General features: G+C 33.4%; 3 protein-coding genes across 3 annotated transcripts; 2 read left to right on the top strand and 1 right to left on the bottom strand.

The window, feature by feature from the left end:
• Window positions 1–4,955: 4,955 nt before the first annotated feature.
• TRM17/20B (TONNEAU1 recruiting motif 17/20b) lies at window positions 4,956–10,429 on the top strand. The gene is made up of 6 exons (XM_004247066.5): window positions 4,956–5,512; window positions 6,475–6,621; window positions 6,956–7,029; window positions 7,122–8,969; window positions 9,256–9,406; window positions 9,500–10,429. Exons 2-6 carry the CDS (start codon window positions 6,483–6,485, stop codon window positions 10,231–10,233), a joined length of 2,946 nt encoding a protein of 981 aa, XP_004247114.1. The 5' UTR covers window positions 4,956–5,512; window positions 6,475–6,482; the 3' UTR covers window positions 10,234–10,429.
• Window positions 10,430–11,441: 1,012 nt separating this feature from the next.
• Window positions 11,442–16,798, bottom strand: LOC101265767 (tetraspanin-20). Its single transcript, XM_004247065.5, has 6 exons — window positions 16,373–16,798; window positions 16,031–16,130; window positions 13,198–13,278; window positions 12,990–13,094; window positions 12,238–12,438; window positions 11,442–11,767 (listed from the first exon to the last, which is right to left on the bottom strand). Exons 1-6 carry the CDS (start codon window positions 16,609–16,611, stop codon window positions 11,714–11,716), a joined length of 780 nt encoding a protein of 259 aa, XP_004247113.1. The 5' UTR covers window positions 16,612–16,798; the 3' UTR covers window positions 11,442–11,713.
• Window positions 16,799–20,801: 4,003 nt separating this feature from the next.
• Window positions 20,802–24,211, top strand: LOC101252220 (GDSL esterase/lipase At4g28780). The gene is made up of 5 exons (XM_004247256.5): window positions 20,802–21,124; window positions 21,897–22,024; window positions 23,114–23,356; window positions 23,423–23,675; window positions 23,751–24,211. Exons 1-5 carry the CDS (start codon window positions 20,875–20,877, stop codon window positions 23,978–23,980), a joined length of 1,104 nt encoding a protein of 367 aa, XP_004247304.1. The 5' UTR covers window positions 20,802–20,874; the 3' UTR covers window positions 23,981–24,211.
• The last annotated feature ends 217 nt before the right edge of the window (window positions 24,212–24,428 follow it).

Genomic DNA, 24,428 nt, shown 5'->3' with positions numbered 1-24,428 from the left:
AATAGTGTAAAAACCATAACCTACCTCCACCGAAGATTAGTGATCAAGCAAGCAATTTCCCCAGGCTTTGTTCTTCGTTTTCTCCCTTCCTCGTTCGATCCTCTCTCTCTCTCTTTGTTCTTTCTACTTTTCTTATTCAAACCCTCTTTCTTTTACCCTAATTAGCATATAATTAAGAATAAAAGATGGCAATAATAACCCACTAATTAACTTAAGGTTACCTCTTTTAACCCCCAAGTAATTAGACTTATTAGCATTAACCCACTAACTTTATAATTAAAGCAGGAATAGTCCAAAACGCCCCTTAAAATAATTACAGAAATCCGACCCAGTCTGGGATTACGCAGCCTGTGACGGGCCGTCGTGCCTGCGACAGTCCGTCCTGCTGCTCCGTCACAGAGTTCAGAGACTCAATTCTCTGAAGAGTCTGTGACGGTCCGTCACACCTGTGACGGTCCCACTTGCCATTCCGTTACGAAGTTCAGAGAGTCGATTTCAGTACCCACTTTTCAGAATTTCTAAGTGTTTTGAAACGAGATCCCTCGACGGTCCGTCGTGCCCATGACGGTCCGTCATCGGTTCCGTCATCTCAGCCTGTTTTTCCAGAAATAAAATCTGCTGCTCAAAACGACTAAACAGGTCGTTACACAATCTTGCAATTAATTACCTTTTAAAAATTTTCATGGACAAAGGGGCCTAATAAAGTAGGTAAATACACTGAGTAAACCTTTTGAAAGAAAAAAAGAAGATAATTGATTAAGTTTGTGAAATTCCAATTCTTTTTTAAAAAATATCATTTCAAGTTACATACTTATTTCTAAGTTTATTCTCATTTCACTTTTTAAAAAAATTAAGATGACATATCATTTTTAAAATTAGAAGTGACAAAAACAGTTCATTTCAATTCAATTTATTTCAGTGATTCAGTCAAGAAATTTTTAAGCAGATTGATAATTAATTATTAATTAACTCAATTTATTTTGACTCATTTTAATTTAATTAATCCACCTATTTAACGTATTTATTTAAGATAACAGAATTCAAATAATATTTTTTATATATGTTATGTACTAATAATATACTTTTAGTGGTATAATATTATTACTGACAGAAATGTTATGACATTTTATTTTTTTAGAAAAGTCAAGATATGATATGGATTTGGCATGACTACTCTTAATTGTAGGTAGTTGATGAGTTGATAAAAGGCCACGCCCACAAAAAATAAATTATAGAAGACTCTATATAACATATCTAAGGAAATTAGTCGAAAGTGTATTCAACTAGCATTTCACAAAATCATGAGATCATCAATTATGATTTCATTTATACAATCATTTTAGAACATAAAAGAAAAAAGAAAAAATTCAATCAATGTTTAAATGTGTTTGAAAGTTAATTCACTTTTTGTACAATCTCATTACAAAATTGAACTTAATTCATGCATTGCTAAAGATAAATTGTGGAAGTCATTCCACAGTTATGGATACACCTAACTTTATATTCAAGATGGTATGGCATTAATCTGATTTTAATATTTTGGTCACAACATTAAATTATCATTACCCATTATAATTTATAAAGGAGTGGCGGCGGGGGACCAACTAATATTAGTGATAATTTTTTAATTAAATTTAAATTTGTAATATTATGATTTAAATTTACAGTTTTAACCCCGTATATAATTATAAAATAACTATTTCTATTACGACGATAATCATAAAATAACTATTTCTATTATGACTTCATTAACCATTTTTCTCTTTTTTGGAGGTATATCCATTTGTAATTCATAAATTTACTAATCAGATTAATTTATATTCAAATAAGGTAGATTCTATTTAAGAGTAAATATATTTTTAACTAAAAGTAATAATAATTATATTTTTAAAATTCAAATCCGAATACTTTAAGTGAAAATGAAAAAAAATAAAACCTATCCTACCTCACTCAATAACTTCATTTATTATCTATGGGATTGTATATTTAGTATAATTAGATTGGTCTTTTAATTGATTTAATCAATACAAGTAGGGAAGGATTTAAAATGTTCTTCAACTATTTGATTGATATAAAATTATTCTTCATCCATTTTTTAATATATAAATACCCTTTAAGTTTTTACTAAAAAATATCTTCGATATAAATTTTCGGTTTATATTTGTATTTTTCAAAAATAAAATTATTAAATATTTATTTATTGTGTTGCCTGATGTAATTGGTCCAAATTTATATTCTTCTCAAATAAATAAAAATTGCTTATGATTCATATTTTTACCTAATACACTTGAAAATAATATTCAAAATAATATTTATTACATGATATTCGTATTGACTTAATTTAAATCAACTCAAGATATTCGTATTGACTTATTTTAAATTAAGCTCAATTTATTATAGTCAATTCATATGAAATCTAGCTATAATTCATACTCACCTAATTCGATTGTCAATCTTAAAAAAGATTATTATTATTTATTAATATAAAATAATCAATAATTCAATTGTTTTGTTCATTCCTCTTTCTATTCTTCTTTGTAATATCTCATTCTTAGTTACAATATCATGGATTCAAATTGAAATAAATTTTATGTTCATATTTTTTAATTTGTATTATTTTCACGGTGGGTATGGATAGAAAAAAAAGTTATTTTTATTATTTTATTTTGAATTTTGAGTACACCAAAAATAAAAAAATATAATATATGTAATAGTTGCTTAATTGAATCATCTTTAATTGAACTAATTATCTATAAGCGAATACTATCTCACTTTTCTTCCATTTTTCCCCTTGTTTAATTTATCATTAGTTGAAAGAATTATAATGTTAAACGGTGTACAAAATCCAAGAAAAGAAAAAGTGAAAGAGAGGGGAAATGAGGGGTGGAGGGAAGTGTAGATAGTTGGTGATTAATCTTTTTAATTTTATTTACCATAAAATTCAAAATCAGACCAATAATATGAGTTCGTGTATAAATAATTTCAAATTATTTTAATGGAGAAGAGCCTAACTCCATACACTTTATGAGTGTGGATAGTTAGATAAGCCAAAAAGTTGATGTTATGGTATTTGGGTGTCGAAAGGTGGATGAAGGATAGGGGTGGACATTTAGTATTCGTTTTGAGATTTCTAAAATTTGAATTCGGTAATTCAGTATTGTTAGTTAAAAGAAGATATCAAATATCAAATTCCAAGCTTTTAAATTTTGGTTCAATAATCAGTAAATCAAACTTCGATTTGGGATGGTATTTGATAATACCATATTGAATTTATAGCCGATTGCATTACAAAGTTAATATTATTGCTCCAATTATTTTTATTTTCTTTGAAGATGCACGATATAATAGAAGATCAACAAATAAGAAGATTTAAGAGAACTAAAAATTGACACAACTAAAAGACATATGTATTTAAGATTGTTTATGTTTCGTGTTAAACTTTCTCTTTGTACTTGTACTAATAAGTTAAGAACTTGTTGAATTCATTATGTAAATAATTCGATATTTGAAAAAAAATATATTGAATACCAGATAATTCTAGTGCCTCATATCAAGACCAAACTCAAATATCGTAACTCTAAAAATTTACTTTCAAATACCATACGAAATTATCAAATGTCATATTACTAAAAAAAATAGGTTCAATTTTCAATATTTTGTATATAGTTCTAGATGAAAAATAATTTGATAGCAACACAAATAATCAAAGGATATTTTAGGTCCTTTGCATATATATGAGCATAATACAATATATTGGTACAATTTTCAAGAATACTTATACAGTAAAATCTCAATAAATTAATATAGGTGTGGCCATGAAATTTTATTATTTTACAGAGATATTATTTAATAGATATATTAATATTTATAAATTTAAGAACAATTTGAAATTTAATGAAAGTTGATTGTTATTATATCAAAATTATTGTATCTTATTAATTTATGAATCATATTTATTGATTTCACATAAAAAATGTTATACATAAAGTACGATGAATACATCAAAATCATTATATTTTACTAATTTCAACATTGCGATGCTAGGATAATAAAATCATTCAAGATGTATTATCGTAATATATTTTATCGTAGGTTGTTAGAAGACTATGAATTGGGACAAATTGATCCAACAAAGATTAACGTTTTGGATGCTATCAGTCTTGTAATTCCTACTTGGACAACAAATACTCAACAAGCGACATCAGAAAATTATTTTCGACACTGCAAAATTCGTTTGGGGGATGCAATCTCAGAGAATTTGAGTGAACCAATAGGTGAAAATGTCATTTATGAACACGAAATCATGATAATGATCTCGGTTACCACAATAAAATGGATGTCAATAACATATTGAATTATCCGGTGAAAATGATACATGTTCAGAGGGTCAGAGCTTAGAAAAAAATTGGATACCATCGGAAAAAGCAATGTTGATGATGAAGTTGAAGATGATACTATACATTTTAAACCAGTTACGCATAAGAAAACAATTATCACATCTAGAACTCTTCAAAATTTTATGGTGCAACTCAAAAAGACAACATCAGAGCTCTTAGATGCAATAAGAAAAGTTAGAGACGAGTTTCAACTAAATTTAAGTTTTAAGAAAAAATAGAACACAATAGTATCATATTTAAATAAATTATCTTAGATATATTTTTAATTTAAAAAATTATTAATTTATGATATTAATGAGACCATAATTTATATAGGGGTATTTTAGAAATATATTATCTTATTATCTTAATGAACTTAATGTACTTAATGTTCTTTTTAATTGTCTAAACTCGAAATCGAAAAAAATATTATTTTAGAGAGATTATTAATTATCGAATATTAATTTATAGAGGTTTTTTTTGGTGTGGAGGGCAAATGTCAATGAGAAATATATAATGTGGGTCATAGTACAATTATCTAAAATAATAAGGATCGGACTTCGCATTATCAAATAAATTACTTTTACTTTATTTAGAAATGTTTATTTATTCTGTCCTTATTAATGAAGAAAATTTTCATTTCACTTCTCCTTTACTTTCTCTCTCTGCAAAAACAGACTCATTAATAATCAATCATACATAAAACAAAAAACTAGTCAAGTCCGTTAGTCGGTGAACGAATCTCCGGCCATATTCCCGACGTCGGCGTGTGCTCGACTGGAAACACCACTTTTATCTGAGACTCGACTGAAGCACTTTTATCTAAGAATTAGGTGAAGCTGAATCTCCGGTCACATTTCGCCGGAATGTCAGTTCTACCTTACCGGCAACTACTCTGCCGTGAAAATTATTTCAGTTAACAGTCCTCGAAACCCGGATACACGGCCACATTTTCTCCGGAACGTTAGTCTTTCGATTCCACCGACCACTCTACAGGGGTAAACACCTTTAAGCAAACGCACATCGCATTTATCTGACTTCACTCTGATGCTTTTAGCCGCGAAGCTTCAAGTGGAGTTGCTGGTTCTTTTTCTGTTTTCGCTTTCTGCAATCCCTTTCGATCTCATTTGTCTAAGGTAAATTGAACCGTTCTCTCTCTACATACATCTTTTGCTTTGTTTTTCTTTCGTTTTTTGCGTAATTGTGCGTTTCCAGTGAATACATATCCGAATTTTAGTCTGATTTTTACTTAGCTCATCATTTTCTGTGTTTCTTCTTTCCATGATTTACGTGTTGTAAAGAAACTTACTTAGTGCAAAATAGTGAACCCAACACTTCATTCTGAAATTACTTATATCTGTAATCCATGTTTATGTGCCTTAGCTGCGACTGATCTGTATCAGTGTTTTAAAAGGCGGGGTATGAGATGGGGCGTTTCTGCTTAACATGGGTCAAGTGGATCTTTGAATTTTTAATTTATAATATGATAAAATAATATAATAATACAAAATTTCAAACATATATCAATAGTTTAAAATGATTAAAAACATGATTAAGAGTACACGTAGAAAATATAATTTCTAACGTGACTTTACAAGTATAAATAATGTAATGGTATAGATTGTATCTTTGCTATGAATGATACTAGTGCAAAGGTGTGTTCTCTCTTTTTTTGGAGTGTATTTCAGTGAGAAAATTTGTCTGATCTTAAATATACTTCTTGGTCTTTCTCTTGAAGGAATTGTTTAGTAAAATGACTATGGAGCAGTTTTTCAGTCGTGTGAAGATTGAAAACATTTTCATTTGTGGCGTTTGGTTATAACTATAATAAATTAACACCGATCAATGGCGTTTGGTTGAAGAGCATTTTTATGCAAAATTGTGAAAATTTTCTGTTGAAAAACTCTTCAAATTTTTGAATGCCATTATACCTGTAAAAGCATACCTTTTTCCATATTAAACATATGTGGAATGCCTATCTCTTTCTGTAGATATGAATAGAGGTGAGACATTGTTGGTGATTTTAAACGTTTGTAGTTTCGGAAGGGACTATTTGATGTGCACTTTGGGATTTATGCTCTTCATTGTGCAATCTCAGGAATTAAGATGAATGGATTTCAGAATGGCAGGATTCATACCCATGATAAACCTTCTCCAGGATGCTTGGGACGAATGGTGAACCTTTTTGATTTAAATTCAGGGGTGACAGGAAACAGGCTGCTTACAGATAAACCACATCGTGATGGTGAAACTCTATGCAACTTATGTTTATCTGTCTCCTGTTTTTGTTTCCGTTGGCATGAATTTTGTTTCTGTGGAATATCGACAACTTTTTTATCCTATGAATGCATTGAGCATTGAAAACAATGTAAACAAATCACGGTTGTGTCATTTAGTTTGTGCTGAAAAATATCTTGATTTCAATTATAGAAGATATGACCTATGATTCGTCAAACTGCCTGCAAGCATGTCTTGATCTCATTTCACTTTATGCTACCTTCAGTTTTTGACCCTGTAATTTATACTATTTATTACCATGAGGTTGAATCTGCGTGTTGAGCTGGTCCAACTTATTGCAGGTTCACTCTCAAGGAGCCAATCAGATCTGGTGAGGTTGCCACCATCGTCTGAGGATCAAGTAGAAGAAAAAATGGTGCGTCCTCTATCCAGGTGACATTTATTTAGAGAGAAAGGTGCTGATTTTCTGCAGAGTTTGGCTTAATATTAATGATATGGTGCATGCAGGTTGTCTCGGATTTGAAGAGGACTAATTCAAACAGGAAATCAAATGGAATGCCAATGAAGATGCTCATAGCCCAAGAAATGTCCAAGGAAGTAGGTTCTGGTCATAATCCACCTAGTGTTGTTGCTAAGCTGATGGGGCTTGATGCTTTTCCGCAGAAATCTGTTCCAGCTATAAGAAATCATTTTGGAGGTCATTCACGGTGTCATACAGATTCCTCTTTCAGCTATTGCCAGGAAGAAAATGAATCCTTGACGGAAGAACTGCAGCAAGAATTACATCAATACCCCGAGCAGAATGAATATAAAGATGTTTATGAAGTTTGGCGGCACCCCCCAAAAATGAACTCTGTGAGAAGTGAATCCCCACAAAAGGCAAGACACGATGATCAAATTAGTTTTGAAAAGAAGTCAGCTTTTGTTCGTCAGAAGTTTATTGAAGCAAAATGTTTATCCATAGATGAACAACTTCGCCAGTCTAAGGAATTCCAAGATGCATTGGATGTCTTAAGTTCCAACACGGATCTGTTCCTCAAGTTTCTGCAAGAACCAAATCCAATGTTTACTCAGCATTTATCCAATTTGCAGTCTATACCTCCTCCTCCTGAGACGAAGCGAATAACTGTTCTAAGACCATCAAAGATGATTGATGATTGTAAATTTAGTGGATCAGTGAAGAAAAATGAGAAAGATATAAGCAGAGCCATCCATATAGTCCAGGGCAACAAGGCCAAATCTCATATGACATTTTCTCCTCCTATAGCAAATTGGAACATTCACGAAAATCATGCTCAACCTACACGGATAGTCGTATTAAAACCAAGTCTTGGTAAGACTCACAACTTTATTGATGCAAGTTCTTCTCCATCTGCATCACCAAGAGTATCACAAACTGAAACAAGTTTTGTCCACATGGAGGTTGATGAAGCTCAAGAATCAAGAGAAGTGGCAAAGGCTATTACACAGCACATGCGAGTAAACATAGGTGGACATCAAAGGGATGAAACATTACTTTCTTCTGAATTTGCAAATGGCTACATTGGTGATGAAAGCTCATTTAATAAATCTGAAAAACAATATGCAGCTGGAAATGTCAGTGATTCTGAAGTCATGTCACCAGCTTCTAGGCACTCATGGGAATATATCAATAGGTTTGGCAGCCCTTATTCTTGTTCCTCCTTGAGCCGTGCTTCTTATTCCCATGAATCTTCAGTTTCCAGAGAAGCCAAGAAGCGACTCTCGGAGAGATGGGCGATGGTGGCATCTAATGGCAGTTGTCAAGAACAAAGACAAATGAGAAGAAGCAACAGCAGCACTTTAGGTGAAATGCTTGCTCTTTCTGATATTAAGACGACCAGAAGCATAGAGCAGGACAATATTAAAGAAGATCCCCAGATTTCAAATTCCAACTCTCCGAGTAATTCCAAAGATGATGAAGGTAACCACAAGTCACCAAAGAATCTTTTGAGATCTATGTCTGTTCCTGTATCCTCTACTGCATTCAGTTCACAGTTGAATGTGGGTGCCCCAGAAACTGTGACAGGAGAAAATGACCTTTCCAAGCATACAACAAAATCTAGAAGTACAAAATCATCATTGAAAGGGAAGTTCTCAAATCTTTTTTTCTCTAGAGCCAAAAAGCCAAACAAAGATAGAGCCAAGTGTCTGCAATCCAATGATGACTTGCACTCTGGTCCAAAGCCTTTACGTTCTCTATCAGAAATTGACAAATACAGTGGTCAATTCCTTGATGATCCAGGGGCTGAGTGCTCAAGAACCAATCTTCGTGAATCATCATGTGCACTAACTTGCGAAGATTTGGTTGAGAAGCAAACCACAATCTCTCCTGAGGTAAAGCAGTTACCTGATGTTTCTTCCTATTACTGTTGCAAGTTGGAAAATGGTTCATTTGCATTTTACATCAGTATTTTGTTTGTGGTTTCCATCTACACATCTTTTACGTCATATGCATTTACAATTTCTTGCATATTTTATGAGATCACTCTGTGCTGGCTTTAAGAAAATTCTCTTTTTTCTTTTTAATGTGCGGGAATTGTCTGAAAATGGAGAACTCAAATAGCGTCAAGATGACTACTTAAGAAGTTCAAAGCGAATTTATGTTATACCTCTTTTGTAGGTTGTGTTCTCTGGATCAAGATCTGTGTGCGCTAGATACCTATGTGAGAACCAGGATCAGCCAAGTCCTATATCAGTTTTGGAGACACCATTTGAAGAGGATGACCATCTAGCATGTATATCATCTGGAGGTATCAAGCCAGACCGTCATGGTAAATGTCAACGATCTCCCATAATTCTTGGCTTTCCTTTTCTTTCTTGGTATAAAACTAAATCTATTCCTCCCACCCCTATCAAATTAACAGGTGCCGAGTTATCTGTTCACTCTTTAAGGTCCAATTTGATTGACAAATCTCCTCCAATAGGATCAATTGCACGTACATTGTCATGGGATGATACTTGTGCAGATACAGCCAGTTCAGTTTGTGTAAGACCATCATCATCCACTCAGAGGACAGAGGAAGTAGAACGTGAATGGTTCTCTTTTGTTCAAACATTACTAACCGTGGCTGGCCTTGATGAAGTGCAGCCTGATGCTTTCTCAACCATGTGGCAATGGCATTCTCCTGAAAGCCCTTTGGACCCATCACTCAGAGAAAAATACATTGATCTGAATGAGAAGGAGACACTACACGAGTCTAAGCGAAGGCAAAGGAGATCAACTCAAAAGCTTGTGTTCGATTGTGTAAATGCAGCTTTACTAGAAATTGCAGAATATGGGGCAGACAACTTCCAAAAAGCCATACCTTATATGGGGGTCCATAATAATCTACCACAGGGAACAACTAGACTAGTATTATTGGAACAAGTGTGGGACTGGATGAAGGAATGGTTTTCTAGTGAAATGAAATATCTGTCTACTGATGGTGGGGACTTAAACAGCCTGGTGGTTGAGGAAATGGTAGGGAAGGAGGTGATGGGCAAAATGTGGCTTGGAAACTTGAGAATTGAATTAGACAATGTAGGAGTCGAAATTGAAGAGAAGTTGCTCGAAGAGCTTGTGAATGAATCCGTCGTTGAATTGACAGGTAAAATGTGATGACCCTTGTCCAATTCTTCTTCTGTTTTTGCTTTTTTTCTTTCACAATTATATAATATTATTGTTGTTTGTGTATTATTGTATTTGCAAATAACACTGCCTACAAGTAATTTGTTTAATTTTGTGAAGTGTATGAAAATCTGTACTGATCTATATCTTAAATTATTTTGTATATACATATATGCTTTGAGGGGAACCATATGATAGATAGATAGATATTGGTGTTTTGACTTTCCTGAGTCAAGACATAGATGTGTCTTCTGTTTATTAACCACTAGAATATTCTTAGCTGTAAAGAAGATGTTCCTTGTTTGTATTTGCAGTACAAATTTACCAGCTAGATATTTTTAACCACAAGTCAAAAACAAGGGTGAGTGAGGAGGAAAAATGTTGTGACTGGCAGCTGAACAACTCTTTTGACTATTTGTTCAACTGAATTATTGTTGTTTTGAATAACTAGAAAAATGAACGGGAACACCGACAAGATATGAGCAAGAAAAAGATGTTTTGTCATGGTATGTGCAGTTCTATGAAAGTGACACTGCACTGTGCACAACCAAATCTAGAACCATCACATGCATACCAACTACAATATCATACTCTTTTCTTTATTAAATAAATTAAAATAATTGGGGATGGGTTGCTGAAAGGTGTTGTTTGCAGTAACTTAAAATATGTGGGTTCGATCACGCCTTGATATGATTTTTATGAATATTCGAAATCTTGATCTTTATGAATACTCAATAATTTATGAGATATTCAAGACGGCTTTTTACGAGAAAGACAACATTTTATTATGATCTCTTTATGAGATGACGTTTCAAGTAAATATAATATCCCTTATATATTGAGCATAATGTTCCAACTAATATTGGACATGTCTGGTGGAATCATGCCTACAGATGCTTCATGAAATTTATGAACCTTAATAAAAGTTTAAAATGTTATCTACCCTTCCACAATTGCAATTGCCAAGATATGCACACTGTCCTTTTCCTTACAAATAGAGAAAACAATAATTCTAAATATGAAAAAGAAAAAAAAACATTTGAGGATCCTCACTCCTATCATGTTCTGTGAGAATGTGAGTGATGCTGCATACAGCCAACACTAAAGTATATATGTATTTCCGAAAAATAAGTGAATCAATCAGGCTTCGAAAATTATACATCTCTACTCGTACACAATTGTTGCAACATTTGGAAGAATTTTAAAAGAGAGATCAAATTTCACTAAACTTAGAAATGCACTCTAGTAAAGTGCTTCTCAACAAAGGAAATGTTATATTAACAAGCGAGATAAGTATATCTCTACATGCCAGCTTTGCAATGTCTTTCTGCAGACATATGTACACTGCCTTACATAAACAGACAACAAACGAAGGGTCTATAGTTTATGGTACACACACAATCACTGAAAAAGGCTTCATTCTCAGCCGTGTTGCCAGTTTATCTAATCCATGAGATTCAACGTCACATCCTCATGATGGATTTGGGTTTGGTATATGATGTATTGCTTCTCCGTCCAAATGATACTGGATTCCAAAGATCAACAACGAAAATAAATATTTCAGAAATATAAATTGGTCTGGTGTAAAGACTGGATCAACAGAACATACATAAACAGCCTTGTTGAAGAAGAAAAGGCAGATGAAGTTCATAAGTACTCAGCAATGCAATAAAGCACCTAAGTTCACATGTTCCAAAATTAACATATCTCATATACATTACTAATGACGAGGAAGAAAATGATGGACGGTATCGTTTCAAAATGCAATGCTATCCGTCATTTTTATTATTTTTACAAAAAATGACAGACAGTGACTCTATGACTGTCACCTTTTTTGCACCAAATATATATATATATATATATATAAAAACCTCAAAGATTAGCCAGAAGGCTGCTAAGCAAATCAAATACCAGCCTAATTGATGCCCTTTAATGCATTCCATTGAAAACTCAATGGAAGATGACAGACATATATTATACATCTTTAGAACTTACCTTTTCCCTCATCCGTGAACTCCAGATGTCAGAATGGCCACCTCTTGCATCACCTTTAGCCAACCCAGATGTTTGGCTTATACGTGGATCAAGCAGTGGCTCCCTTGTTCTTCCAACAACATCATAATCTCCCTCCATATCATTTAGTTTAGGGCTACTAACCAAAGTTCTGAGAACAACTGCGAGAAACAAGGAGAATGCCTGGAAATGATGGTAAGAATAAGATTTTAGCACAACATGGACCATAAACCAAACGAACAGTTAGAAGAATCTTTAAAATACTAAATCAATCACAAGAGCACAAGCCAGAAACTACAAGTGGGTTGATTTACAACTGTTTTGACCATGTCTTTCATTCTTGTCCACCACTCGTGCTCATAAGTTGATAAAAACACAAATTTTAGCATGTATCATATAGTATATACCAGGGAATTTCACGTCCCTTACCCAGCAAAAGAAAACATACTATCTGTACACAAGATCTTTTGATCCTCTTTCCTTGGCCAAAGGCTAAGTTGATTAATATAAAATCAGTCAAAGTTGATGCAACACCTTTTCAAAAATAATAATGGCATATTCTACCTATTCTAAAGCATGTTCCAGACAGCATATACATTAGTAATCCCAACTCTCTCAATTTCCACCTTAACGAGAAGCATCACCTAATCTGAAATCTGGATGAAGGTATTCAAAAACAAACAAGGAACACAAAATAAAATCTTAGAAGACCTTCAAGTTCAAAGAAAACCTGCCTGTATTACGATGACAACAATGCCAATCCACTTACAAACATCCATATTTTGTTGAATAAAGATGCGGAGGCTGTGAAGTTCTCCAGTTGGGTCCGTCGGAAGATCCTAGGAAGAGACAAAACAGGTGTCCGAATTTGAAATATTAACAGGTAAACCAGGATAGAAACTCTACACCAGGAGAAGAGTAGATTTGAAACAAACAGCTCACCTTCTCCCAATGATGATCAATTGCAACAAATGCTACCAGACTTACTTCCAGGAGTACTAAAGTCATCATTAGCAGAGAGTACTAGTATTTTTAAGTGGTCAAGGCTAGCAGTCAGTCAGTTAATAGTTGTCTATATCAATTCATGAATTAGAACTTAATTGAAGAAGTATAATGATGACCAATGGGACAACTTAACTTTTATTTTTCATTTGGTCATAGTATATGTCGGAAAAGAAACAAAAAGACATAGTAAAATTAAGGGGGAAGACTTATGATAATAGTAACCTCAAGAGAGTCTAGAGACTTGCTTTCCCTTAGGATTGATCCAAATTCCTTCTCTTCACAAAATGAGAACATGAAGAGCTTTTTGTGTCGGTCTCCTCTACACCCTTCCCTCTTGACTTGTTTTTTTTGAAGCATGACAAAGGGTATATCGTCTTATCTATGTCGGCATCTCATCAATGAGCGCAGATTAATAGCCAAGAACATCAATAAAATCCAAGCCAATGAAATTTTAAGTGAGAAGTTAATCATCCCCGCGATCTAGACCAAGTGAAGTGCACCAAGGATGAGAAGGGCAATGTACAGGTGGCAGATGAACTTGTCAGACAAAGTTGACCGACATACTTCACAAACTCTTGATTGAAGAGGAGAACAAGAGTGATGTGTTGGGGGATCCAGATCACTCTGAGAGCCATCGAGATTTTAGGTACTGTAGGCGCATTAAGCTTGAAGAAGTAGAGGGGTTATGCATAAGATAAGCAGGGGTAGAGTGACCAGACCGGATGAGATTCCGATGGAATTCTAAAAAGCGCAGGCAGAGCGGAGCTAGAATGGTTACCTGATTGTTTGATGTCATCTTTAGGACTACAAAGATGCCCTAGGATTGAAGGTGGAGTACTATTATTTTGTTGTAGAAGATTTAAAATTGCAATAACTCTAAGGGTATCAAGTTTGGAGAGAAGGGTTGAGATAAGAGTAAGGAGGAGGGTTTCTAGTTCCGAGAACCAATTCTTCATGCCAAGGCGATTGACTATGAAAGTCATCTACCTTGTACGGAGATTGGTGGAGCAGTAGAGGAAAAGGAAGAGGGACTTTCATGTGATGTTCATTCATCTTGAAGAAGCATATGACAGTTTGAGAGAGGTTTTATGAAGAAGCGGGGACTAGTGTTTCAATCTTATACATTAGGGCTATTAAGGACATGTATAATGGGGCTAACATCCATGTGTGGATAAGGGGAGGAGACACTGGTCACTTTCTAGTGGTAATGGGATTGCATTAGGGGTCGGCTCTTAGCCCATTTTTATTTGCTTTGGCAATGGATGCTCTGACTTGTCGCATTCATTGAGAGGTCCCTGGTGCATGTTATTTGTTGATGACATGTACTGATTGATGAGATGCATAGCGGAGTTAACGACAAGCTTGTGTATGGAGACAAACCCTGCAGACTGAGTAGGACTAAGACAAAGTACGTGGAGTGCAAGTTCATTGATCTGCCTCGTGTAGCGGACGTGGAAGTGAGGTTAGATTTTCAAGTCATCTCCGAAAAATGGATTTTGAAGTACCTGGGGGCTATTATTCAAGGCAATAGAGAGATTGACGAGGATGTCGCACATTGTATTGGTGCGGGATGGTTGAAATGGAGACTAGCTTTTGGTGCGGGATGGTTAAAATAGAGACTAGCTTTTGATGTCTTATCTGATTAAATGTGTCACTAAGACTTAAAGGTAAGTTCTACTCAATATTATTAAGATCGACTTTGTTGAACGAGGCAAGAGTGTTGGCTAGTCAAGAACTTCAATACCCAAAAGATAAAAGTTTTGGAAATAGAATGTTAAGATGAATCTGTAGGCTTACTAGGGAAGATGTGATAAAATCATAAAAAATGAAGATATTTGAGCCAAAGTGGAAGTGACCTCCGTGGTGGACAATATGCAAGAGTCTAGACTGAGATGGTTTAGACATATCAAGAGGAGATGCATGGATAGCCCAATGAGGAGGTGTGATAGGCTGATGGTGGAGGGACTGAAGAAAGATAGGGGTAGACCAAAGAAGTCTTGGAGAGAGGTAATTAGCAAAACATGGTAACTCGAAAAACATGGAAATCCTTCGACTTATAATAGGAGGGTATGGAGGTCGAGTATTCAGGTAGAAGGCAGAAGGCTACTAGTAGATAGTTTTACGCCTAGTTTCTCTGGCTTGTAATAGTGGTATTAATTTCGACATTTATATTATTTTACCACGTCCATATTCTTATTATTTTCTATTACTACTTGTTGTCTCATACGCCTCTACTTTCTTACTTTCATGCTATTGCTTCCGTCTTCATATGTTGTGTCTTTGCTTCTTTAAGCCGAGGGTCATTTGGAAACAAACTCTCTACCTAACAAGGTAAAGGTAAGGTTTGCTTACGTACACTCTACCCTCGCCATACACCACTTGTGGTGCTATACTGAGTATGTTGTTGTTGAAGTTAGCATTTCCCGCTATAGTCAAAAACTGGAAACCCGGAAGCTCCCTACTAAGATCAGAATATACATTCAAGACAATTCATGTTTTTAGTTTTTTACTTCTTAAAAAATATCCCTTTCATCATATACTCTCCAAACAGATTAGTGTGAAGAATGAAACACTCCAGTGCCGAGTTACTCATATCATGCAACTCCTATTCAGAGACAACAAATAAATAAGCATCCACCTATGACAGAGCTTAATGCACGTAAGTTCTAACTAGCATGTCAGTTTCTTTCAGCTACATAATCAACCCAAAAGTTATGCATTATAGGTCACACACAATAAGCAGTGGAACACAAAAGAGTAAAAAGGATACAAAGCAAAGGCAACATCCATTAACAGCTTCAGCACCAACATGCCCAATACAAGTGATACAACATAAGATAACACCAATTCCCATGAAGGCATATATAAACCTGAAGAAACAAAAATAGCATTTCAATAGCTAATGATTCGCCAAAAGAATTGTTCAGTTATATTTGAATAGGAAAATATTAATAGCTGAGTTGGTTAACTGCCCCTCCCCCATTTCTCCCTAGCGTAACTCCCCGATGTATTAAACCCTTACGCCCTTCGCCACTCCAATTTTTTACAAATACAATCTCAAACATCAAATTCCTGATTCGGTAAAGAAATAAAAACAGGAAACAAACATTACCAGGGAGCTGGAAGCGAATTTTTGTTCAACTCTGGTAAAGCGGAGACGACAGAATTTGAAACGTCAACTGAGACGAAATTGTGGAATTGGGCGTCATGAACATCGTTGTGATGGTGGTGGTGCCAGTGGTTAAGCATATATGCAGAGTAAATGACGATGGAGACCCCAATGAAAGCTTGTAAGAAATTGAGGAATTTCAAAAGGAATGCGGTGAAACCTTGGCAACATGGCGTTGGCATTCTGAGATTCCCCGTCTACACAGAAACCCTAATAATTGTAGAATTGCTTCCCTCTATGCTCTGTTCCTCGTTCTGTACATTTTTGGTCAAGCAAAAAACTGTGGATGATGATGATTGAGCTGGCAAAAGGTTTTGTTTTTTACTTTTTGTTTTCCTTTTCAGTTAAGTAAAATACAATTATTGGGCCAGGTATTATGGGGCAAGTGCACAAATATTTGCTTTTTGGGTCATCGTTTTAGAGAAAATAACAAAATTATCCCTTTTATATGATCTTATTTTTAATTTAGGCCGAACTCATAAACACTTCCCGAAATTTGTGGGTTTTCCTCTTATGTAACTTAACTACTTTATTTTTCTATTTAATCTTTGAACCATCTATTATTTGTTCTTTAGAAATACTGTAGATTGATATAACACAAATTGTGATCTCACGTTAGTTGAGCACGTGAAGACGTTTTAAAGGCGCTGATGTGAATCCATGAACCATTGACCAACGCTAATCTTCCCCTTTAACCCTAATTTCTCCTTTTTTCGGTTATTTTCCTCTTTTCTTTCTCTTCTTCATCAATAAGTTGGAGTTGTTCATCAGAATATATCTCTTGTTCCATTGATTTATTTTTTATCATCAAGTTCTAATGTTGAAGTTATCTTGTTCATCGATTTCTTCTTCTTCAATCAGAAGTGTTCTCGGGGAAAATGAAGTGGCTTTGGGTTTGAAAAATGATTACGTGGCGCTGATGTATAAATGAATTGAAGTTTGATTGGTTTCAATTTTCACGTAGGAAAGGTGGATCTCACGCACACAATCAACAGAAAATATTTACGAAAGTTTTGTGTCACATAGCTCAAAGTGTTAAAAATAAACAGATTATGGATGATTCAAGTATCCAATGAAAAAATGACATAGTTGAGTTCAAGGAAAAACCTCGACAAATTTAGGAATTGGTTTATGTGTTTGGCAATTAAAATAGTTACATAACTATGCATTTAACACTTCTAATCCTTTTAAGTTTATCATAAGCTAACAAAAATGGTCTTTTAAATATGTATTTAACAGAAAAATTATTTGTTAAATTCGACAGGAACTATAAATTTTTGTTTAATGAGAACTTACATTTAAATGTATGTGCATATTATTTCCTCTCATTACTTTTACTTATCATTATTTTTAAAATAAACTTTTATTTTTTATTTGTTACTTTTAACATATTAAAAAAATATAATTATTTTTTTCTATGGTTTATCCTTGGCTTTAAATACTTTTCTCCATATCATTTTTCAATATTAAATATTAGTTAGTAAAGATAATATAATAAAATACATATATCAATATCTATTTTTTAATATATGTGTCAAATCAAACAATGATAACTAAAAAACGAACGGCAAATAATGAAAATATCAAATGCACAATATCATGGAAAAAATTGATGGACTTCACGGTTTCAAAAAAGGAAAAAAAAATTCCCTGAACTAGGTCCGAAAATTCACTTTAGCACTTAAACTACACCGCCGTTTAAATACCCTCTTAACATTTTTGAAATGAATTAAAAACCACCATGAGATTATTATTCCACTCTCACTTGTCACATTATAGTCATGTAAGTGCCGCAACAATGTCATATCAACACCACGTCATTAATTATTTTCATCATTTTTCTTTGACACTTTTTAAAATTAATTTACACTAATTAATTAATTCAAAATGCATTTTCTAAAATTAAAATTAAAAACGTTGACCCATTTTTATTTTATACCATACGCAGCCCCCACCCACCCTCTCACTTCTTTCTTCATCCTTCTTCACCATTTTTAGCTCTTCAACAGTGGGGGAGGGAGGATTTTCATCTAGGGGGTTAAAAAAAAATCACATAAATAATATCCATAAATAAATGGGTCGAATCAGATATAAATGGGTCGGACAAAATATATAATATATCTAAAACTTAAATAGATCAAGTTTTCAATAACGATCGATCCAACAGAAGCAACAAGCAGCCGCCAACGCCCAACGCCCAACGACAAGAAAGAAGAGACGATGAAAAATAAAACATGGAAAAATCCTAAAAGAAGAAAAGGGTTTTTAATATTTAACTTTGTAATTAGTAATTAAACTAATAAACCTAAATTTCCTATGAGGGTTTTAATTTTTTGGAACTAAAATCGTGTTTTGATTCCATTATTATTTTAAAAAGGCAAATTCTGATTCCATTATTATTTAAAAAAAGAAGCAATTTCTGATTTCATTATTATTTTAAAAAACAATTAAAACGCCTAAAATATATAGATGATAAAAAATTACCTCCTTCCGAATTCGAACTCGCAACCTCACGTGCCTCAAGGCAGATTCTTGAACCCCCAATACTACTGAGCTATGCATTTGGTGTATGTTCAGGGGGTTACAAGTCATCGTGGTGGTAACTCTACATAGAGGAATGGAGACATAAGGATTTTTTAATGGTTTCTAAGTTTGATACATGGTATATCAATAGTGTATCCACGGGATAACACATGTAGAAACCACCTATGTGAGTGTGAAGTGTAAGCCGCTTCGATGAGAATCCGTTAAGGCCACTTCTCTAAGCACTTACTAACCGAGATGTGTTCATGGCTGAAACAGACAAAACAATGAGAACTAATAACAGTTCAAGGGTTGATTGTGTGACTTATGTTGTCTAGGTATACACCAAAGCTCGACGGTTCAAAGATATCAAATCTATCGATTGACCGAGTATATTCGGCATATGTTCACTACGAAAAGTTTAAAAGAAAACCTACTTATCCAGATGTGATTAACCCTTACTTACAAGACATACAAGTTTTTCATACATATGTTTTAACAATAGTCATTCCCCATTCATGTGGGGGATTGTTGGGTTTTAGCAAAATGTGAATGGGAAAAGAGAAGAGAAAAATGGAAAAGTGAAGGAACAATTTTTGGAGGGAAAATGAAAAGTCATTTGCAAAGTACAAATGAAAAGTTATTTTTCCCATAAGAAACAACTCCTATACTTCTTAAAGGGCTAAGAAGAAGGTGCCCCTCGCGCCGTCGTCGTCCCTCGCTTGGCCTTGGCTTCGGCTTTGACATTTGGCATTTGACATTTGACAAATGATTTGATTGATAAATTTTGTGGACAAAATTTATTTGGTCAATTCTGTTAATCAATTTCTTTTCTCTTATAAATTAATTTAGAATGTTAATTAAATAACATAATTAATTTTGGTGCAACGAAATTTATTTGAAATTCGTTGCAACGGTGATAACAATCTGATTTTTGAAAAGTCATTATTTTTTTCTCAAAAGACACACTTTCCAAAAAGTTGTTATTTTTTTAAAAGACACAACTTTCTGGAAAAAACAGACTTAAACAGATTTTTCTAAACAGTTTTCGTTTTTCAAACAACGAAAATTTTTCCTTCTCTCTGCATACATTTTCTCTTATAAACAAAAAGTGTCAAACGGCTGAATCTGTGTTTGGCTTGTTACTGTTCTTAGTTTGTTGAAGTTATTGAAGTTTGAGGTACCGCTACTTCTTTAATAGGTTAATTCATTTTATCCTAGAAATTAATCTGCAACCTCAGGTATAGTGAGGGGATCAAATTTCTTAAGTAAGAAAAAATAGTTTCTGTGGACTCGAATTAAAAGTTTTTCTGTCTATTTCATCTTGTTTCTGTTTCTGTATTTTTGGCTAACCGTAATACATGTTATAACACTAGCCTCTTTTTAGCTATTTCAGTTTAATTTATTTCAATCCAAGTAACTTTTAGGCTTATTTAATCCAATCTATTTATTAACTCAATTTATTTTAATTTATCTAATTTCATCTCAACTTGTCCATTTAACACCCCATATTCGAATAAGAACTCCAACAATAGAGACAATGAGAATGAAGAGCCGGATCCATCTTTTACAATATTCACGCGTAAAACTTATAGTTTGTAGTTTTAACGCACAAATGGCAAAACAAAACAAAACAAATTTGAAGAGTCGGTGGAGATTGATCAGCCACCTGCACATGAACTTTAAATCCTTAGAGCTCTCTAGTATACACATGAAATTATTCCCAAGGTGTAAAAATTGAACTCAATAGTCAAAATTCTTGTTCTTTTGCTCAATTGACCCCATATTTTACTCACTCACCTATTTATTATATTTCAACCAACAACAAAAACAAATCCAAATACTCTTCCTATATAAACAAATGCCTCATTGCTCAACTCATTTACACTAAATTTTTGTGTAGTCTTTTTTTTTTTTTCACAATGGGTCATCCAGATTTTGCTATCACCTTAGTTATTTGCGTAGCCATTGTTATAACAACTACTTTTGTAACATACTCTGAGGGTGCACCTCGTGCTTTTTTTGTGTTTGGAGACTCACTTGTTGACAATGGCAATAACAACTTCTTGGCAACTACTGCTCGAGCTGATTCTCCTCCTTATGGTGTTGATTATCCAACTCATCGTCCTACTGGCCGTTTCTCCAACGGATTAAACATTGCTGATCTTATAAGTAAGTGTGAAAATTGTCTTTTTTTGTGACATTATTAAAGGCTCTTTTAGATTTTCCAAATAATATTTGGGGGAAAATTTATTAAATAGTATTATTTCATACAATTTGTCATTATTTGCTAAATATTTTGACTTTCTTAATAATAATTTTTTTTTCTAATATTTGAATCAAATTTCATTATTCGGGACCTTTTAAAAATTGAAATTTTAAACCATTTACAAAAACACCTTCTATAGTAGTTGTTGTGTTGTATTACATAATTTTTTACGTGAACACCAAAGTAGTGATGAGATAATATGAAAGTGATGACATGATTGTTGATGAAAATGATAAACAATCGGCTCAAGGTAACAAAGTCATGTGCTTTGTTTAATTTATGATATATGAAATGATGTTTGTTGCAGTCACTATCATATTAATCTAGTGTCATGGACACTACTTGTTAATTGTTGTAATTAAGATTCAATTGACTTGTAATATAATTTTATGGTCAGTTTTGATAGTTTTTAAAACTTATGGGTATAAATCATATTTTCTTAAAAGTGAAACATGTTTCCAAAATATTATGGTCAAATACATGATGAAATTTTACCCAAATAATATTTATCAAGAATATTTAGAAATCTATGATCAAACGCTAGCTAAATTCTGCATGTTTTATCTCATAATTTCGTTTAAAAGAGACACTGTAGTACCACGAAAATTAAATTAAAAACGCGATCCAATAAGTGGGAGAATGAAACAATATGTTGAAAATATTTTTAATTAACAGGCAAACAACTTGGCGCTGATCTAACATTGCCGTATTTGGACCCTGCGCTTGATGGAGACAAATTGCTAGTGGGAGCAAATTTTGCTTCTGCTGGAATTGGAATACTTAACGATACTGGGATACAGTTTGTAAGTCAAAATTAAATATTATTTTTCAACTTCTTTTTTTTCTTTGGTTTGTTTTGAGAGAATAGCAAAATTGATCCTCTAAGCATAAGTCAAAGGGACCAATAAATGGTATGCACCGTTAATGTAAGTAGTAAACTAGTAACTTCTTTAATTAGGATGGTTGGCATATTTGTTTAATCTTCCCAACCCATTCAATTAAGTATGCATCAAATGAATTTTTTTTTTATCGACCGCCACAAGAAAAGAAAAGAAAAAGTTTGTCTAGACTCTCACTATCTTTATAGTTTATTTGAAAACCTGGTTTACCACTAAAATGGTATTTTGGTACATTTTAACTTATATTTAAGATTCGTTTCATCCCAAGAATATTTAGGAAAATTGTAGGAGGTTATATAAATTGACAAATATATTTGTCAAATATCCTGAAAATACTAGAAAAAAGAAATTAATATTTGGGCCAAGTTTCAATATTTGGAAATTTTTAAAATAACTAAAATTACCACAAACTTTTTTTTTTTTATAAAAAATATCCATTATTTATCAATTCCAACTAATATTTGTTACTACTTCCTGCTAAAAAGTTTGAGTTCTAATTTGAGTGATAAAATTGAGAAAAGGGAACAATTTGTGTTTAATAGGTTATAAATATAATAGAATCAATGACAAGTTTAAGTATGTAATTAATGTATTGTCTTGTCTATATTGTTATTTTGTTATTTTTGATTGTTATCAATTATATTATAAGGTTAATTTTAGTGGAACATAATTATAAAATAATAATATAACTATTCAGACATTTTAAATAATTTTTAAAACTTATGGCTATAAATTATATATATTTGAAATAGTCAAATTTGGGACCAAACACATGATGAATCTTCACTCAAACATGATATATTTGAGAACTTGAAACCAAACGCTAGCCTAGTATACGAGTAAAAGATTTAAAAAGTCTTTTTTGCTTTGGTAACTTTGTATCAAATCAAAATCAAAGAAACAAACTAAAACAGTGTATCTATTTACTTTATATTTGTTTTTTGGTTTGAAAGTACATTGTAATTGGATTTTGATAAAAATGGTTATCTGTAGGTGAATATATTAAGAATCTATGATCAACTAAACTTATTCCAACAATATCAGCAACGTGTGAGTGGTCTAATAGGAGCTGAACAAACTAAACGGCTAGTGAATGGTGCGCTTGTCCTTATTACTCTGGGTGGCAATGACTTTGTCAACAACTACTTCCTAACACCAATTTCCGTTAGACAACTTGAGTACAACATCCAAGATTACTCTCGTATCGTTATTAATGAGTACAGCAAGATTTTGACGGTTAGTCATCTTTTAATTTGACTTGTAGTTGATGAAAATTAGAAATTGATGATTTGAAATATACAGAGACTACATGATCTTGGAGCAAGAAGAGTGCTAGTTACAGGAACTGGACCACTTGGTTGTGTCCCAGCAGAGCTAGCCTTGTGGAGCTCAAATGGGGAATGTGCTAACGAACTTCAACAAGCTACAAAAATTTTCAACCCACTCCTAATCCAAATGGTAACGCGCCTCAATCAACAACTTTCCTCTGATATCTTTGTTGCCGTCAATGCCATGGAACTGCAGAATGATTTCATCAACAAACCCAAAGAATTTGGTACATATATACACATTGCTATTACCTTAATAATAATCGTCAAGTAAATTGACTAATTAACAAATTATGTTACAGGTTTTGTTACATCAAAGATAGCATGTTGTGGACAAGGACCTTATAACGGACTTGGACTATGCACGACTGCATCAAATCTATGCACCAACAGAGATGAATACGCGTTTTGGGATGCTTTCCATCCAACAGAAAAGGCAAACAAGATCATTGTTAAAACTATTTTTACTGGTTCGGACGAGTACATGTCGCCTATGAATTTAAGTACCATTATGGAAATCGATTCTCTGTAGATCAAACTATGGGCTCAGAACTTTTTGATATCAATAAAACATGTACTCTCAGGGGATCAAAATTATAGCTGGTAGCAATCGAAGATTATGTGCCTTGTACTACTTCCGGATTGTCATGTTTTACGTTTCATCTGTTGTTCTGTATCAGCTAATAAATTATCAAAAAGAGACATTTTGATCATTTGGCTAATGAAGCTTGAGATTCAATGAAAAATTAATTGATTTTTCAAATCAACGTAAGAATTTTACTTTTTGACGAATCAGGATATGCGATGGTAAAGGGGTGGGACCAGTGCGGAGTGGGTGGGTGGGTTTAAGGTTGTGCGGGACGGAAGGAATGCAGGGCAGATTTAAGGTTGTGTGAGGAGAGAGGGATGTGGGGCGAGTTGAACTGGATTTTTTTTAAAACCTAATGTGGGGCGAGGCAAAGAAGATTAAAATTTTTACG

Source organism: Solanum lycopersicum, chromosome 9 (assembly GCF_036512215.1).
Source record: "Solanum lycopersicum chromosome 9, SLM_r2.1".
Classification (NCBI taxonomy): domain Eukaryota; kingdom Viridiplantae; phylum Streptophyta; class Magnoliopsida; order Solanales; family Solanaceae; genus Solanum; species Solanum lycopersicum.
The sequence above is the reverse complement of the archived record's forward strand: the minus strand, read 5'-3'. Positions and strand labels throughout refer to the sequence as shown.